Source organism: Chlamydomonas reinhardtii, chromosome 9 (genome assembly GCF_000002595.2).
Source record: "Chlamydomonas reinhardtii strain CC-503 cw92 mt+ chromosome 9, whole genome shotgun sequence".
Classification (NCBI taxonomy): domain Eukaryota; kingdom Viridiplantae; phylum Chlorophyta; class Chlorophyceae; order Chlamydomonadales; family Chlamydomonadaceae; genus Chlamydomonas; species Chlamydomonas reinhardtii.
Window position 1 is genome coordinate 1,457,792 of NC_057012.1, and position 18,169 is coordinate 1,475,960.

The window sequence follows — 18,169 nt, forward strand, 5'->3', positions numbered from 1 at the left end:
AGCGCTGAGGCCCAGATGCCCAACCTGCTGGAGGCGGCCTACAACGTGACGCGTGTGCGGCAGCTGCTGGCCAAGCAGCGCGACGCGGAGGCGGCGGAGATTGAGGCGGAGCAGCGGGCGGCGGGCGAGCGCGCCATGTCGCACGACATGTGATAGTAGGGCGCTTACAACGAGAGTGCACAAGACTCATGTAGTCCTTGCATGTGAACTAGCGCCCTTCCTGCCGCTGAGCGGACTGTCCCACGGATGCCATTGTCCAGTTCCTAGCTAGCCAGGTTCATACTCCAAGCCAGGGATTGCGTGCTGGTGAGGCATATATCAACCTCAAGAATATCTGTAATACAACACCGTGTCAGTCACCAAACTCGGGACTTGCATCTCTCCAACTGTCCGACACTTATGACACCGTCTGGTGCACACCTCTTGAGGACAGGCTCTAGTTGTAGGCATAATTTGCAGTACTGTCCTCCTCCGAGTACGGCTCAATCAGCTCAATGGCCGTGTCAACGCCAGTGCGCATCATGCGGTAGACCAGGGGCTTGAGTTCTTGGATCCTGTGCGCCGTAGAATGAAGGCAAAACGGTTTGTGCCAAGCCAAACGGATGCCAGCATGCACGCGCACAGCTATACCATGCGGCACTCTCACCGCGCGGCCAAGGTGGTGATGGCCGCATTCTCAGTGCCAGACACAGTCAGCAGGTCTGTAAGGTTGGGGTCCGCCTCGGCGATCTGGGCGGTGCGGCTGCTGGTGGGCGCCGAGAACAGCTCATGCGCAAAAGTCATGAGGTCCAGGGCCACGTTGAAGGGCTTGAAGCCGTTGCTGGAGTCGGCTGCAGCGGCATGCATGGGTGGAAGACAGGGTGCAGGCGTCACGAGTGGCCACGCATACCTGAGAGAAAGTAAGTACGTTCGCATGCATCTCAAAGGCTCCAGTGCTCATGCATTGCATCTTTTTGTCTGAGCGGCAACACCCTGCTTACCAATGCCAATCACAGCGGCCGTAAGTGCACCAATGACGCCAATCGGCGCGCTATCAAAGGCAGAAGACGCATCCTCCGACTGCGCGATGAACTCAGTGAGCGCGCTCAAGTCCCAGCTGTCAAGGTACGTCTCAAGGTCCCTGTCAGCCGCACAACAACAGGATGTAGAACAGCGTTGTAAGGAGACCGTTGTTATGCAAGGGCACCAATCTGAGAGGATGTACGGGAAGGAACAAAAGGCTACTCGCTCACCGGACGTTGAAGCCCACGTTCGCCAGGTGCCGCGCGGCGGTTTTGCCGGTCTGGGTGCCGAAAAAGCGCTCCAGCGCGGGCAGCACCAGCGCACGTGTGGCGCCCACTAGGGTGTCGTATGCCTCGCTCGCAATTTGATAAACGTTGAAGAGCGAACCGCAGATGGCCGGCTCTGCGGCATCAAGCACGGCCGGTTCGACACGCTTAGTGTTCGGCAATGCACACTACTTCATTCAGCGCTCATGCAGCAGCATGAGCTGTATCAGCTATACATAGCACGCTGCATGCGCACTCGCACACGCCAATGAGGCCGCCATGGCGGTGCCACTCACCCAGGATGGGGATGGCCGCCTTGTCCCAGCGGCTTGAGTACCAGTTATAGGTTGTGGGAAGGGCCTCAATGATATCAGCCAGAAGTGGGATGACCTCTAGAGTTGCCTGAACGATAGGGCGGGGGCCCATGGGATTGGCGACCAACCGGCCCACATACGAACGTGTGGGACACCAATCTGCAAAGCCGGTGGCCGGCGGGTAGACGTCCTGGAACGACGGCGGGGAAGCAGGAGGCGTGCTGGGAGGCTGTGTGCCGGCTGGGTCTTCGCTGCCGTCAACAGGGCTTTCAGGTCTCGGGGGCGCGCTCGGAGATGGATGGGGCGAGGGCGGAGGTGAGGGTGGCATGGACATCCTTGGCACTGGCCGCCGAGTAAATGATTCTGTCAGCAAGCAAGGTTGCACGGGATGTCGTTAGCGCTTATCGCACGGGCTCAATTAATCATGGCGCCCTTTACCTATCTAGAAGCTTGACGAAGTTCTAGCACCGCAGGCTACTCACTGGGGAAGACCTCCACGGCGGAGATGGTGTTGATGAGGCACACTTCGAGGGCCGGCAGCCTGGTCGGAGAGCAACCGCAAAGGGGGCAGCGAGGTTGGGAGGCGATTGGGGTAAGACTGGGATGAGGTTGATGGTGGCAATGAGACAGAACTGGGGTGCGGCTGGGGTGAGCTTGCGGCCCAGCACGTACGGTTTGCACAGCCCTAGCAATCGTCATGCCCACGTATCCACACGCGGGGCACCGCTCAAGTGCGAGCCTCTGACACCTCGAATTACCAGGACATAGAGGCGTGTTGAGCCCCGCGGCTTACGTGGACAGTGCCATGCTGAAAGAGGCGCGGACCTCGGGGGTCATGCCGAACAGCAGCGGCAGGAAGCCCTCGGGATAGGCTGCCTCGTCGGCGGTGGCGGGCGGGCCCTGCACGGCGGTGCGCAGCACCGTGGTTGCGAGTCGCGCCACGTCACGCACCATCTGGCGCACAGTGAGCCGAGAGTCGAACGCCACTGCATTGCACAGTGGAATTGGCTTAAGGAGGTGTGGGCGGGGAAGTAGGGGCTCTGGGTCATAACCAAAGAGTGTGCTAGGCACATGCATGTCAAACACGTGAGGCGGTCCTGGGATGCCAGGTACACCTACCATAAACATAGACGCATGCCGCCAGCCAGCGCATCCCACGCACCTAATTCACTGACCAGCGCCCCTAAGCCGCCAGGGAGCCCCAGCAGCCCAGCTGCCGCGGGGTCCAGGCCTTCGTCCACGTGGATGCCGGGCGCGCGCAACAGGTCGAGCGCGGTGAAGAGCTGGTCTTGGGTTAGGAAGCTGTCAATGTCCCTACAAGCACCGCAAAGCCCAGCCGCCAGTCGGTGCAGGGCTTGCGGCCGTATGCAGCATTGATTGAATTGACACCCAGTCAATTCGTTGTGTGTGCGTTGGTCATGCGCTCGCACCTGGTGTCGAAGCCCTTCACCTCCATCAGGTATTCAGACAGGATGCTGCCGGTAGTGGTGGAGAGCAGGAAGTCTTTGGCGGCGGGCAGCGCCAAGAGTGAGGCCGTGGCAGCGGCGGCAGTCGTTTGCTCTGGGGTCAGCTGCTCGCGTTTGCTGCCGCAGATGATCATGTCTGCACAGCGCGGTGCGGCGTCAGTCCAAAGGCCTCCAGGGCCAGAAGGGGTTGCACTTAGGCATATGCCAGCAGCCATCGTCCCCACATCAGACCGAACAACCAGTAGCAGCGGCAGCAGCGACAGCACACGCACCTAGCACGGGCTGGACGGCCCCATCCCAGCGCTCCAGGTACCATTTGGCAACGATGGGAAAACTGCGCAGTATGTAGGGGCCAGCGTCAATTGAGTGGGTTGGGGTGTTGCACGTGGGTGTTGCAGCGAGCAGGGGTGTTGTGGTAGGGTGCCATGTGTACGCGTGGCCCATGCCCATCCCCACGGCCAATCCCATGATGAAAGGATTCACCAGGGAAGGAAATCCTCCGGGATCAGACCGCGACACGAACACGCACACAATCGGGCACGCATACGCAGAAAGGCAAGCCAATCAAGCAAGCACCACACGCACCTGCGCAGGAATCGTGTGACAGCGGGTGCCATGGCCACAATGGACTGCAGCACTGTGTTGGTTTGGGCCTTGCTGGCGAGCAGCTGGCCCCAGAACGACTTGACGCGGCAGCCGGGGATGATGGTGCGGCGCTGGATTTCCAGATCCATGATGCGAGGAGCCACCCACGTGCACGCGTGCTGCTGGGCACAGCGCACCTTTGCGCGTGGTGTACAGCAGCGGATGATTGCGGGCGTTCCAGGCAGGTTGCAGTCCTGCGGGGCTCCAGCCCTGAGGCTGCCGAGGCCAGCAGTGCAGGGGCTTGCATCGCACGAGGCGTACAGGGTGCCTCGCATGGTGTCGTCCTGGGAGAAGCCGGGGAGAGGACAGGCACGGCTTGTGGTGCACGTGCTGCTGACCTGCAACATGGGTGGAAGAGGGGGACACAGGTTCTGGTGGTTGATTTTCATGTGTGTGCATGCCTGTGTGGTGTATGGGGTTTCGGGGGGGCCAGGGGGATGGAACGCAATGGGAGCCGGGGAGAAGTGCTGTTTGTGAACAACGGTTCCGTCCCCACCTGGCAATTACCCATGTCGGGTGCCTCGTGCCGGGTTATCTCAAACCAGCCTGCTGGGCATGAGTCCCAGGCATCTATCGCTTCCTTGCTTGGGCACGTATGGCTCTCATCGCAGGACGCGCCGAGTCCGCACGCCGGTGCGGGCAACCATCGGCTGCTGCGGAGGTCTGCGGCAACGCCCGTCGAGACAGTGCTGTGTGCCTCAGTGTTAGCTTCACGAACTCGGCGTGTTTGAAGCTCCCGGGACACGATATGAGAGGGCAGGGCAAGAGCTAACAACATGAGTATGCATCCTGCTGTGCGAGTTCGTCGACTCGTCATTTTCGCCTTCGCAAGTGCAGACCCTAATGCGTAGCGATATACCCAAATTGCTTACTGTATCATAATCATTCTTGGTTGCAATTGATGCGGACGTCCTACCAAAGCAAGAGCAGGCGTGCCAAAGCAAGCCCGGCGGGCCTGATGGCGGGCGCAGGCCAGCGCAGGCATGGGCGCGGCCAGTAACGCTGATTCGATTAGGCCATGGCCTTCTTACTCCCCTCATTATGCGAGGAGCCCGCTGCCACTACAAGCACCATGACTGTTTGATTTGAAGTAAGACGCAAGGTGCTAGAGCGAGGAACAAGCTGTGACACCTACACCGGCTCCATGCCTCCATGCATGGCAAATCGTGGCCCATCCCCACGCCAAACCCCAGATTGCATTAAGTTACAAGAGGGACCTGCTGACGCAGTTCACGAGCCCGTGACGGGAATGCAATGCACCTGCTCTGGCCCCGGCGGCGGCGGCGGCGGCGGCGGCAGCAGCGGGGGCGCGTGCGCGCATCTTGGTAGCGGAGGGGGCGGGAAAGGCCACGTGGAGGAGGAGAGCGCAGCGCCGCCCGAGAAGCTGCGCAAGCGCGCAGGCTGAGGAGCCTGCTGGTGTCTAGGTAGCGGTCCGCAGTGGGGCTGGCAGGGCATGTGTAGCGGCATGACAAGTAGTGCGGCTGTTGACAAATGTGCTGCGTCTGGCTGCGGTTGGCTCTGCTGTGGCATCGCGAATGCTAGATAGGCACCTGGTTTGGCTATGTGCCTATGGAAACCGACCCCGGCTATGTCCGGGCGATGAGGTTGTTCGGCCTCAGACTGTGGAGGGGCTCAGCCCCTTTTCCCGTGACCGGGGAACACTTGTCAGGCCTCATGGTGTGACGAGCAGTAGGAGCGGGCTTTCCTGGTGCCCTGCAACCGCCCCCAACTATGAATAGGTAAGCCTCGCAAGACGCGGCGTGTTCTGCTAAGGGGATACGGTTTACCGCCACGGCTTTGTTTCCCTGTAGGATTCCATGCCCTATCTAGTTCCCTGTCCCCCGTAAGGTGGTGACGCAGCTTCCCCTCTGCTTGGCAGGGGCAGCCGGTGTCATCCACCGCCATGGGGCTGCTAGCTGGGCTACGGTGGGCGGCCTGGCCAGGGCTGACTGAGTGGTTCTCATGAGAGAGCGGTGATAGCCGTGCGTGGTCGTGTGAAGGGCGTGTTTAGTGAGTGAGAGGCAACATTTGTGGGTCGTTTGGGATGGGCAGCCTAGCATTTGTAGAAGGGTCCAGGCATGAGGTCCGGGGGTGTGGGGTAATAAGCACTCCCGTCTGTCTAATGCTTTCCAGGGTGTCGTGGGTTGTGCACGATGTCCCATCCGGCGGAGTGAACAGCGGTGGCAACGTCGGCGTACTGAGCGTGAATCACTAGACAGGCGAAGAGGTGTAACAGGGAAGCTTCCCCTCTCTTTCCTATGGAAGAGCACACGGCACGCACCAGCTGCCAGCCGTCCAGCTTCACTGCGTCCAGGCACCACATGTCGTCCAGCGTAATCTCCTTGGAGCCGATCTGGGTTGTGTGGGAGTGAGGAGGAAGAGGGCGGCGTGTGAGGGTGGGGTTGAGTGACGAAGCAAGGACTGCGCCAGGAAGGAGTGTGTAGGGAAGGGATTGAGACTGGGTGGGGTCGCAGCATGTGGGTGCACTGGTATCCTAAACGTGGCCACCACCCGACACGACACGCATACGGTATTTCACGAGGCGCTGCACCGGTACAGTCGCACACACGTAGCGACCCGGCTAAGAACGGCCACATGTGCATGTATAACCCATGCATGAACAGCCCCTTCACAAAACACGCCCATTTGCAGCGGGCCCACCGCACCTGGTGGCGGCGGTGTCAGCTGCGTTGGCGGGACCTCATTAGGAGCGGGATCCTTCTTTCGCTGCTTCTGCCGCCGCAGCCCCGGTGTGTGCTGCTAGCTACTACTGCCGCAGCCGCTCCTCCTTGGGCCGCTGCAGCACGCGCAATCCCGTGCACACGCACCCGCAGTAGCACCCGCAGCCGTACCCGACCATGCTCCATGGCATTGATTTGTGCCACCGCTGCTTTGGCCACTGCAAAATCCCAGAAGTGGTCCTGTCGTGGCGTGGTCAGGGGGGGCGGCTGGCCACCTACCCAGACCTACCTCATACGCATGACCATGACTACGCCCGTTACTGCCTGACCCCATCGCCCCGAATGCTGTCAGCCCAACAGCCTCACAGTTTCCAGCCTCCCCAGCGGCTTGTATCAACAATATGTGGAGTGTGTCTCTATCCCGCTTCTAACATGGGGCACGGCGTCGCCCCCTACAGGCCCCAACCCCTAGCGGCCCGCACCATGTCGGATTGTTCCTCGCAATAGTTTGCTGGAATGGCCTTTTGCTAGACGTCGGCAACTCCAACAACATCCAAGTATGCCATTATGATTCATGAAGGTGCTGTTTGCTAAGACTCTTATTTGGGCGCCGTTCCTTGTAACATGTATGCAGACATGTATGCCCGAATGCTCTATCTGTCGCGGCCATCCACTACATGCCCATCAATACATGAAGTTATAAAGAATACATTGATAGTAGGTATGGCTCAATTTGAGTCGCACTACGCAATTTGCCGACCAGCGACCACGATTGCCCAAGCCAGCCCACCACTCGTCCGCGTCACTGTATGTGCATCCTAAATCACAGTTCATATTGCTTAAATTAGTTCGGGTGGCCAATACTGCGGCTTTCGAGCCACATATATGTCGTATCTCCCAGACGGCCTTTTTCATGCAGACAAAGCACTATAGGCAGATGACGCTAAATATTGGCAACATGGCGCGATTCCACTGGTCTAGGCTCTGCCTACAAGGGAGGTATTGCACACCCAGGAGAGCCGGATCAACGCAGTAGATTTGACATTGCAACTGGCTTCAAGTCATCGCGCGTGGCGCGGCCTATGCACGACTTTCGGGTAGGCGACTACTTGGCCCTGCAACAAGAGAATTGCGACGATGCACTCGACCAAGCCTTCGCGCACGGCCCGAACCGCGACAGGCTTGTGATGTTTGCATTCGTAATGTCATTATGTAGACACTTGCACAGCGTGGTGGGCGCAGCGCCCGCTAATTGGTTCCTCGCTTGTCGTCGGAGACACACGGAAAGTGCTGGCCATACATGGCATCGTATCCAGGCACAGCCATACTTCATTATAGACCGTATAGACATACATGTATCGTGGCCGAAGGTGTCGAGGGCCACACGCCGACCAAGTTTAGCTGATACCGTACATGTCGGCACTTACGCATCAGCATGACGCTCAGAAGTCGACCGCCGGAGACGACCGACTCTAAAGATTGCTAAACGTTGCTGACCCAGGTCACTCATCTGGGTTGCCCGCGCCTGACGCTCTGCTCCACTGTTGAGTGTTGGGAACGGCAGAAGCTGGATATGGGATGTCTTCCAGGAGACGCAATCCGTTCACAGGATGGTGACGTCTATGCTGATCTGAGAGCAGGTGCGGGAGTGGACCGCATGGTGGGCCTCTGTGCCCACGCCCAATCTTCGACCAGGTGGAATCGCTCCCTCATTTCGCAGCTACCAGCGCTTCCTGGGCAATGCGGCAACCAAACCGTCACCACTGGAAAGCTGGTGGAGCCGTGGCTCCGAGCCCACACGCCTGCACCGTCCGCCTCACCACATGGACCTGCACCTGCACCTGCGCCCGCAGTCCTGCCATGTGCCAGTCCTGCCAGTCCTGTCATTCCTGCGCCTGCACCAAACAGCTTTGCTGACTGCCCCCGCCTCCATATCCACATCCACCACACCGCCCACCGTCAGTACCCTATCAACCGCCAACAACCTCAAACTACTTCTTGCTCGGCCCCGACTTCTTCTTGGCCTTCTCGCGCTCCTCCTCGCTGTCGTCGCTGTCATCGCTGCCGTCCTCGTCCCCGCTGGCCTCCTCCCACTCCGACTCGCTGTCCTCCGCCGCCTTCTTCAGCAGCTCCTCGCCCACCGTGTTCTCACGGATCTGGGGATGCGGGGGTTGTGGGTGGGGAAAGCATGGGTTGGGTGAGGGGAGGGGAGCAGGGGGCAGGAGCCGTCGTCGGCCAGGCGGGCACGTAAGGGGGCGGGCCCGTGGGATTAATATACAGGTCGACTTGCATGGGGCGCTCGACAGGCAAAGAGACGTAACAGTCTTTTTTCCTTCCCTATGGAAGAGCACACGGCACGCACCAGCTGCCAGCCGTCCAGCTTCACTGCGTCCAGGCACCACATGTCGTCCAGCGTAATCTCCTTGGAGCCGATCTGGGTTGTGTGGGAGTGAGGAGGAAGAGGGCGGCGTGTGAGGGTGGGGTTGAGTGACGAAGCAAGGACTGCGCCAGGAAGGAGTGTGTAGGGAAGGGATTGAGACCGGGTGGGGTCGCAGCATGTGGGTGCACTGGTGTTTCAGGACGGAAACTTTGACCACCACCCGGCAACGCGGCCCCCCCACCTCACCCCGCCCCGCCTTCACTTCGTAAATAGTCATGAATGTACCCCCCCCCCCGCACACGCACACCTTACACATACACACGCACACGCACGAGTTGCTGCGGGCTCACCTCCACGGTGCCGCCCAGCAGCCACAGCGTGTTGGCCACCACCGCCATCTGCACGACACGGCGACAAGAGAGCCCCATTCAAGTAAACGGCAACATGTTTCATTCCGCACTTCAGGCCAGACCTGCACAGCCCGCCATTCTTTCCCCACAAGCACTCCCCGCCCCGCTACAAGCCGGGCAATCTAGCCCTTACCTCCCTCGTCATCCCTCCCTCCCTCCCTTGCGCCACGCACCAGCGCCCCGATGCGCGCCCTGGGCTTGGGCATGTTGAGGCTGGACAGGTCCAGGCCGAAGGTGGCGGGGCTGTACAGCAGCTCAGACACCACACCGCCAATGCGGTAGGCGATGTAGGCCTTGCGAACCTTGTAGCCGCGGTAGCTGCGGGGAAAGGAACGTGGGCGGTGGGGTCGTGGACGGAGCAGTGTAGCGACCGCGCCGGGTGCTGGTGCCTGATCGCATTTGCATCGCTCCGCCAGCTGCCAGCTCCTTTCCAGCTTGTGCTGTCCGTGCCGCCCGCAGGCCAGCCCCACTGAACCGCCTCCGCCCCTTCTCTGGCTCCCACCGGGCTCCCACCTGACCCCACCTGGCCTGACCCCACCTGCCCTGACCCCCACCTGGCCTGACCCCACCTGGCCTGACCCCACATAGCGTTGGCCCCCACCCGCCGTCCAACTGGGCCCGAAGTCTTGATGGCCCCCACCTGGTCCAAACCTAGGCTTGCCCCCACCTGGCCCCCACCTACGCGCCAGCCCCCACCTGGCCTGGATCTTGACCGCCGCACGGTACAGGGCGCTGTTCTTGTCTGAGGTCATGGCCGCCAGCTTGTCCGCCTGCTCTTGGGACACGCCCGGAGGCGCCGGAGCAGACCTGGCGGGCGCGGAGGCGGCGGAGGTAGAGGCGGCTGCGCCGTCGGAAGCAGCAGCTGCGGCCGCGTCTGTCCCCGACTCCGCATCTGCTGAGCACAGCAGGCATGGGGCGCAACCGGTGTCTCCAAAAGTCCGTTGCAACAGGAAACGCAAACCGCACCCGGAACATCAAGGCCGCCATACCTCCGCCACATCTCCCCCAACCGCTCCAGCCCGTCACACTGTCCCTCACCCGCTGTCCCAGCCTTCTTGCCCTTTGCGTCCGCAGGCGGCCGCAGCTCAGCGGCGAACCAGCGGCGGCGCTCAAAGTTAAATGTGTACAGGTCGTTGTGGAACTCGGACGACAGGTCCTCGCCGCCCTGCAGTGGTGTGGACTCCTTAGCGAGAGGAATGCAGGAAAGAGAATGGCACGCATTCGCGCGCATTGGTGCGGAGCACCAGGCCCTATACCCGGATAAGCCTCAAAAGGCCGCACGCGAATGCTGTTCCCACCCAGCACGAGCCAAGAATCCAAGCTCCAGAACCGCCGCCTCCCTGGCAAGTCATTCACCCATTCTCTACCAAACCCTGCGTTTCATCCTCCTCGCACGTGGGGCATCCTCACCTCCTGCCGTCCTCCCGTCCTCCCCCGGAATCTTACCTTGGCCTCATTGTCCGACACGCCACCGAACACAAAGGCGCGCGGCCCCGCCTTGGGGTGCGCGTGCGCCGACAGCGCGAAGGAGGCGCGGGCGCCCGGGGCCATGCCCACCTTCTTGACGCGCTCCCACTGCGGAGTAAAGCAGTGGACAGCAAACACACGGGTGGAAGGCTCAGCGGTGCATAAGTGGGGGCTGGGAAGCAAAACAGCAGCGGTGGATACATCGTGTGCGCCGAAGGCGGAGGGTTCGTGTGGCCGAGTCGGGTACATCTCTGAGCCCCTCACTTGTAGTGGGTGGTCAGGGCCGTTGGCAGCATAAAGGTATCATGCTTCATGATCCTCACTGCCGCCAAGGGTGGCTAGCACGACCCACGACCCATGCCCGCGCAATGCACAAAGTGGTTTTAGTGGCCTCGCCTCACCTCAACTTAACTCACCTCACCCCCCTCAAAGAGCTACCAACTCGTTATGAAATTAGAGGCGTCAGACCTACCTGACATGTGGTGGTGTTGCAGGCCCAGATGTCCTCCATGGTCTTGCCGTGCTCCAGGTCCGGGTCCTCGTCGTCCTTGGCCTGAGCGGTGAGGGGTGGATGCAAGTCAGGCTAAAGAGCAGGGCGGGTTGGGAGTGTGGAGAAGGCGTGAGCAGCAGGCGCGATGAGGGGCTGGTTCATCACGTGCCGCGCGTCTTACGCCATGCCCCCCCCCATACAGGCCGCACCCCCATCGAGCCTATGCACCAATCGAGCCCATACCGTATTCCACAGCACCCCGCGCCGAGCCTGAGCCCCTCTTTTGCTAGACCCTCTCCCTCTGCTCCCTGCCCTCCAGTTTGCGCTCCAGCCCCCACGCACGCACCTTGGAGTAGCCGCCAAAGACCCACAGCGTGTCGCCCACCACCGCCATTCCACAGCCGGAGCGCGGCGAGGGCCACAGCGCAGTGGCACCCGCCGCCGGCCCCAGGCTGGTCCACTTCATGCTCTCCAGGTTCAGCTCCCACAGGTCGTTGTAGTACCTAGCGACATGGGGATGAGGAGCAGGAAGATGTGTACTGGAATGAAAGTGGCCAAGATGCAGGACCCGGGTGAAGATGCAGGACCCGGGTGGTTGGTGCGCATGCCACGGTGGCTGATGAAAGGCTGGTTGAGTGTGCCCAACCGCCGCCGAACCCCCTTCCGTCTACAGAATCCCTCATTTACATCCCTTTCAACCCCGTGCCGCCTCAGCAACACTCACTTGACCTCTCGCCCCGTGTCGTAGAAGCCGCCGAACAGCAGCACGCGGTTCTTGAGAGGCTGCAGCCAAAAGTAACCACCCGCACGCCGTCGAGGCCGGTCACCAACGCTATCCCTACCGTACTATGGCTTCATTATGTGCCGCATTCACATGCGCCCAGCGCCCTCGAGCCCTACCCGTATCATGTAACTAGTCATGCCCGGAGGCCCCAGTCCCCACGCACCTGCAGCACCATGCGGTGCCCCGACCGCGCCGAGGGCCCGCCCTTGGCTGGCAAGCAGTCCCACTCCCACGTGGTCAGATCCAGCCGCCACAGGTCCTGTGGAGGAGGGAGGCGGGGAAGTGAGGAGTCGAAGGTGCAGATGTGGCAGTGTGGGTGAGGCGAGCGCTGGAAACGCATGGAGGTCTGTGTTTGAGCAGTGGGCTACGTGCGTGTGGCTGGGCAAACATGCCCATCCTGCTCTTAGGGACAATGTACGGTACCCCCACGGGCACTGCAGCGCTGCAGCTGAGCCTTGAGCGTGCTGCTTCTGGGGAACTTGCATGCGCACGCAGCAGGAAAGGATGTGCATTCGAGCCCACCCACCTTGTAGTGGTGGAAGCGCTCCTGGTTGGGCGAGGTAAACTCACCGCCAAACACCAGCATGGTGTTCTTCACAATCACCGCCTGCACAACGAGCGCGTGTGGTGTAAGCATATGACAGCAGGCACGTCATGCCGGGTCCGGACACGTCCGGCAGACAGAGCGCTTTCATCAGCTGCGGTTGATCCACGGACTTGCTTGCACGTCTGTAGAGATGGAAGCGCCCCTTTCCTCGCCCCTCGCCCACTGCATCCCTGAGACTCTGCATAAATCGACATTGCAGTTGCATAGGACTGCGGACCACTCTGCCGCACCCCTTACCTGGTGTGCTGACCGAGGAGGCGGCCCGTTTGGCGAGTCAATCTTGGACCATTTCCGCTTATCCACATCGAACCTGTGACACCGCGCCCGTGCATGGCGCAGGACACACATCCCCCGTTCCTGAATACCAAATCTTACTCAGCGACCAGCGGGTGGCTGGGATGCGGTGTCAGGGTTTGAGAAGTTCAGCCATGCACCACAGTCGAAGCCACCGCTTTTGGGTCCTCCCTTGCTAGGGGTCTTTCTTGCAGCGAAGTAAGTCGCAGCTTACTCCTATCACCTTGCCTGTCCCTTCCTTGTTACTGGCAAGGACACTCCCTACACCCAGGCTCCCCAGCCTATCCACCGCCTGGTCCCTCACCTGTACAGGTCCTTGTACACGTTCACCTTTTCCGTGGACACGTCCACATACTCCCCGCCGAACAGGAACAGAAACGAGCCACGCTGTGTGAATGGAGATGGGCACGCGTGTATGCGTTATTGCCAGGCCACGGTGGATGTGCAGGGGGTTGATGGGGTGCAGGTAGGCGTGCACCCGCCAACGTCTCGAACCACCCACCCCGACCACTACCTTCCCCGCGACGCGTACGGCAATTGCTGCGGCCCACATCCTCCGTTCCGCTCACCGGCGTGATGTAGGGCTGGAACGAGGCGCTGACCCGGGGGCCCGGCGGCTCCACGTCCGTGCTGACCTCCAGGCTGCCCTTCTTGGCCTTCTCCTCAATGGCCATGCGCGCCAGTAGAGCGTCTATGTCATCCTCATCGCCTGTGCATGTTTGTGACGGAGCGGTGCCCGTTTAGGAGGGTACTCAAAACAGCAAGTCGGGAAAGCAAAAGCACCTTGCGTTTGGGCCCGCAACCTCAGGGCGCCACACCCCAGCACGGATGGCGTCTTGTGGCGGTTGCACCTACATACTCTGCGTGCTGCTGCGCCCGCCATGCCCCTCCACAACATATGCATATACATACGACATTATCCCACCTTCTAGTCGCTTATCCGCGCGACGCTCCTTCTTGGCCTCATTCTTAGCGGTCTTCTTCTCCGTCTTGACCGTGCCTGGGGTCAGCAAATTCACGGCAAGCTCTGCCACGATGTGCTGCGTGCCGGAGCGCTAGCTCTAAGGTTGCCCTTAGCCTCATTGGATGTTTGTGCTCATGCTTTCCCGATGCTCCACAGGAACCTCCGCGCCTGCCTGCCGAAACGCCCGTCCCGGCGAATTGCACCAGCACGGCGCCCGTCCGGCACGGGGCCTTTCACACCATCAACCGCCCAGCCGCGCACCTACGCCCACGACAGGCCCATCCTTGCGCTCCTTTGCCTTCTTGCGTTTATCTCGACCACTGCCCATATTGCAGCGTTCCGACCCAGGTGCGACGAGCCCGCCGGCGGAGGCGCGCGATTCTAGAGGACCAAGCTTCTAGGTCGCGCTTTAGGACAAATAATCTTCTTTAAGCAGCCTAATTTGTTTCGAGCATGACCGCAAAATCAACAAAGCATGCAAAGCAGCAAAACTTCTTGCGGCGCCAACCTGGGTCTGTTCTCAATGCGTTGAAAGAAACTTGAGGCTGTGGTTAAGTGTAAATCAGGAGATGAAACAATCATGGCGCTCGGAATTGTGACGAATGACGGAATGAGCTGGCAGGTCGCTTCAATTCAGGGCCGTGGATTCTAGTAGCCGTTCTGTCTCCAAACAATAACAAACAGGCAATTGAGAGGGCGCTTTCGACGCGACTTCTAGACTCATCAAAGTTTCTGTGTTTGGTTCCGCACAACAGCCGGCAACCGGCATCTTCTCGCTCCGATCCCGTCGCTCTTTCGGTGCTTTGACTCATCAAGTTAGCTTAGGATGGCCGGCGGCTGGCCAGGAGGGCCGGTCCAGGTTGACAGCGAGCCGCGAGACCCCCAGCATGCGGCCATGAAGCCGACCCCAGAGCGCGGCACGCACGTGCACGGCTCGTCTGCATTCCTACAAGCTCTCGGTGATGCGCCTCACGCGGAGACGGCCTGGCGGCCTCCGCCGGCCAGCGGTCCTGGTCCCGGTCCTGCGCAGGCTTCCGGCGCGGCACTGTACGCGGCGCACCACGTCGCACCGTCCTGCCCCGACCTTGCCGGCGCGCCTCAGGCGCTGCAGTACTACAACCCTTACCACTCCGCCTCCACGCCCATGCTGCACCCTGGGCAGCACCCTCACCACGCGGCGCCCCCGGCGCCGTACACGCTGGCGTACACGCAGTACGAGCAGCACCACCACGGCGACCAGCTGTACCAGTACCAGGCGCAGGGCGGGATGCAGTACGCGTGGCAGGGGTACCACGCGCATGGCAGTGACTTCATGGCGAAGGGCGGCTCGGGCGACGGTGGCGGCCGTAGCGTCGGGACCAGCAGCAATGGGTCGGGCATGGTGAGCGCGGCCACGGGCAACACGCCCACAGCCGGCGCCAGACCTGGAGCCGGAGCGGGGCCAGCGGGGGCGGGCAGCGCGGCTGCAGGGACACCTTTCAGCTCGGCGCGGCCTCACCTTCCGCCTCACGCCCCCATAGCGGCGGCGGCTGGCGGCGCCGTGCGGCCCTCGCCGCCGCCTCAGCCGGGGCCAGGGGCTGGCGGGGCGACGCACCCGCAGCAGCCCTTCAATGGGTCGGGCGCGGACACGGAAATGTATGACCCGCTGTCACACGCGATGGATGAGGACTGTGGTCAGGCGGAGGTGTCAGCAGCTGCCGCCACGTCGCCCGCACCAGCAGCGTCCTCTGCACCAGCAGCAGCACCAGGGGCCCGGCACGAGCAGCAGCAACCACAGCAACAACAACTACAGCCGCCGGAAGTGGACCTGATCGTAGTCTGGGACCTGGATGAAACACTCATCGTCTTCAATTCCCTCATCAGCGGCGCATTCGCTCGCGCCGCCGCGCTCGTTGCCTCCACGTCCGCACGCGCCGCGGCGTCTGCCACTGCCGCCGCCGGTGGGGGTAGCCCGGGCGGGGCCGCGGGCGGTCAGAATCTCGCGGCGGTGGCAGAGGCGGCTGCGCTGCCGCGTCAGGCGGCTGCGCTCGGCCAGAAGCTGGCCGACCTTGTGTTTGAGTTCTGCGACGAGCACATGGGTTTTAAAACGGTGCGTGCGCGCGAGGCTGCGTGCATGGGAGGGCGGCGGGTGGGCTGTGTATGGGCAACCGGCTATGCCTGGATCTCCCCATTCAAACCCTTACCTCTGCCTACCCCGCCGGGTCCACCCATCTGCCTCCGCAGCTGGACCAGCTGGACCCGCAGTCCTTCGCGGAGCTGTGGGCGCTCGCCGCCGCCTCCGAGGCAGACGCCCAGGCCGTGGCCGACACCGCTGCGGAGGACGCCGCAGCCGCCAGCGGCGACGTGGCCGCAGCGGCGGCGGCCGCGGCAGCGGCGGCGGCCGCCGCCGCCCTCGCCGCCGCCGGCCCCGTCAGCCGCGCGACACTGGAGCGCATTGCCGCGGCGTACGGCGGCGGCACCGCAGGGCTGCCGGCGCTGCTCGGCGCGGAGAAGGCGCGCGTGTTGACGGCGGCCCTGGCGGAGGTGGAGGAGCTCACTGGCGGCTGGGTGGCGGCGGCGCGGCAGCTGCTCACCGGTCTGAACGCGGTGGTGGAAGCTCAGGCGGCGCGGCGCGCCGCCGCGGTCGCGGCCGGCGAGGACGAGGCGGTGGCTGCGGGGCCGTGGCTGGGCATCACGGCGCCGCCACCGGCGCTGTCGTACAGGCGTGTACGGCACGTGCTGGTGTCCGCGGGGCACCTGGTGGCCACGCTGGGAAAGCTGCTGATGTGGGGCCTGGACGAGCACTTCGACATCCGGGTGAGTGTGGAGTGGCAGGCAGTGGCAGTGTTGGTTTCGGCCTTGCCGTTAGGTGTGGCGCCGATGAACGCTTGACCCACAGCGCGTACACAAGCCCCAGGCTTCGTATTTTGCGATATAAGTGGTGGTTTGTTGCCGTCGCGCTGACCCGCCGCCCTACTTCCCATCATAACCTCGCTCGACCGCCCCTCTCTCGCCGCCCCTCCCACAGGACGTGTACAGCGCGAGCGGCCGCTCTAAGCTGGACGCCTTCCGCCAGCTCCGAGCCGCTCTGGGGGCGCACAATGCCTTTGCGGCCGTGGGCGATGGCGCGGAGGAGGAGCGCGCGGCCGGCGTCATGGGCTGGGGCTTCGTGCGCGTCGGCCTCACACACTCGTCGGCCGCGCGGCAGCACCACGGCCACGGCCACGACCGCCACGCCGCCACGGACGGCAACGGGCAGGGCGAAGGGGCCTCCTCCGCCTCCGCCGCTTCCGCCCCTGGCGCTGCTACCGCTTCGCCGGCGGGAGCAGCCGGGATGACTGGCGGCGCCGCTGTGCCCAACAGCCAGTTCGGCTACCGGAGCGTGAGCCCCTTGGCGCGGTCGGAGTCAACGGCGCCGCCGCAGCCCTGGCAGCTGCCGCGGCCGCTGGCGGCCATCTCGCCACAGGAGGTGCTGTGCGCGGCACGGGAGGCGTACTGGTACTTCTAAGCCGTGTTGGCACTTAAGGCCCAGATGCTAGTGCGGGTGTGGGGGGGGCGGGGCAAAAGCATGGGCTCGGGTGGGCGCGGTGAGGGCGGGCGCGGCAGGGATGGTGTGTAGGATTGGAAATGAACTGGGCAGGACGCGCGAGCTGACAGAGGGGTATCCTAGACTGATAGCACCGCCAGACAGCAAACAGGTATGGTGCTGGTTTGTTCGTGTGCGTAGCGTGCATTGCTAGGCTACGCACATGCTGCGGTGGTGCTTAGACACGGCAGATCGACAAGGAAGATGCAAGTGCTTCTGCATTTGTCCAGAACGAGCTATCTCCACGTCTTTGCTTTGCTCATAAGATAACATCCGTGCTGCTTTGGTACGTGTGTACCCCAACGGGCGCGGGTGTGGGCGCACGCGAGTTTTAGGCGGGCGCGGCTTGCTCTTGACCTTTCTTTGCAAGGCATCTGCACCCAGTTTTGCGGGAATGTTTGTAAGTGTGGGCAAAAGCGGCTGTTGCGCCACCGCTCGTTTCTGCAATTAGTGTCGATTTAATGGCAAAGAGGGGGCATTGTATATTTTCCAATGTGAGGTTCGGCGTGGCCGCCGGTGGGGGTGGGACGAAATTTATATCGGTAAGCGTATGTCTAGACGCCTGGCCGCCGATGGGGACACGTGAGAGATGCGTCGACGTGGAGACAGATGGAGAGGCCGTCGCGGATGCGCTCTTCTAGGCAGCAGCGCATGGAAAAATTTCGTCTGTGCTTGTCATTGCTTGTACTAGTGCCTGCTTCGAGCGCCCGGCCTGGTCTGACTCTGATCAACCTGGATCAACGCCCCACTCATTCTCTTCTGCGACCGACCAGCAGTCTGCTTCGACGCCGCTACAGCATCTGCCGCGGCGCCCAACGGCCCAAGGCAAGCGTG

General features: G+C 62.1%; 3 protein-coding genes across 4 annotated transcripts; 1 reads left to right on the top strand and 2 right to left on the bottom strand.

The window, feature by feature from the left end:
- Position 1: 1 nt before the first annotated feature.
- CHLRE_09g398250v5 (uncharacterized protein) lies at positions 2-4,577 on the bottom strand. The gene is made up of 12 exons (XM_043065881.1): positions 4,190-4,577; positions 3,634-4,031; positions 3,321-3,382; positions 3,013-3,184; positions 2,745-2,896; positions 2,376-2,568; positions 2,065-2,123; positions 1,565-1,945; positions 1,233-1,404; positions 981-1,120; positions 647-830; positions 2-554 (listed from the first exon to the last, which is right to left on the bottom strand). Exons 1-12 carry the CDS (start codon positions 4,202-4,204, stop codon positions 437-439), a joined length of 2,046 nt encoding a protein of 681 aa, XP_042920860.1. The 5' UTR covers positions 4,205-4,577; the 3' UTR covers positions 2-436.
- Positions 4,578-6,501: 1,924 nt separating this feature from the next.
- On the bottom strand, positions 6,502-14,337 carry CHLRE_09g398200v5 (uncharacterized protein). 2 transcript variants are annotated; one of them, XM_043065880.1, is made up of 18 exons: positions 14,032-14,337; positions 13,732-13,806; positions 13,376-13,515; positions 13,111-13,193; positions 12,750-12,822; positions 12,432-12,512; positions 12,069-12,164; positions 11,846-11,904; positions 11,468-11,624; positions 11,104-11,184; positions 10,611-10,739; positions 10,203-10,329; positions 9,861-10,056; positions 9,338-9,482; positions 9,105-9,152; positions 8,737-8,808; positions 7,802-8,530; positions 6,502-7,489 (listed from the first exon to the last, which is right to left on the bottom strand). In XM_043065880.1, exons 1-17 carry the CDS (start codon positions 14,096-14,098, stop codon positions 8,366-8,368), a joined length of 1,794 nt encoding a protein of 597 aa, XP_042920862.1. In that variant the 5' UTR covers positions 14,099-14,337; the 3' UTR covers positions 6,502-7,489; positions 7,802-8,365. The 2 variants fall into 2 exon arrangements, with proteins under 2 accessions (XP_042920862.1, XP_042920861.1); XM_043065879.1 differs by having other exon boundaries at positions 9,861-10,059.
- A 110-nt stretch (positions 14,338-14,447) lies between these two features.
- On the top strand, positions 14,448-18,069 carry CHLRE_09g398150v5 (uncharacterized protein). Its single transcript, XM_043065877.1, has 3 exons — positions 14,448-15,859; positions 15,994-16,566; positions 16,778-18,069. The coding sequence occupies exons 1-3, from the start codon at positions 14,597-14,599 to the stop codon at positions 17,255-17,257; spliced, it is 2,316 nt and encodes a 771-aa protein (XP_042920863.1). The 5' UTR covers positions 14,448-14,596; the 3' UTR covers positions 17,258-18,069.
- The last annotated feature ends 100 nt before the right edge of the window (positions 18,070-18,169 follow it).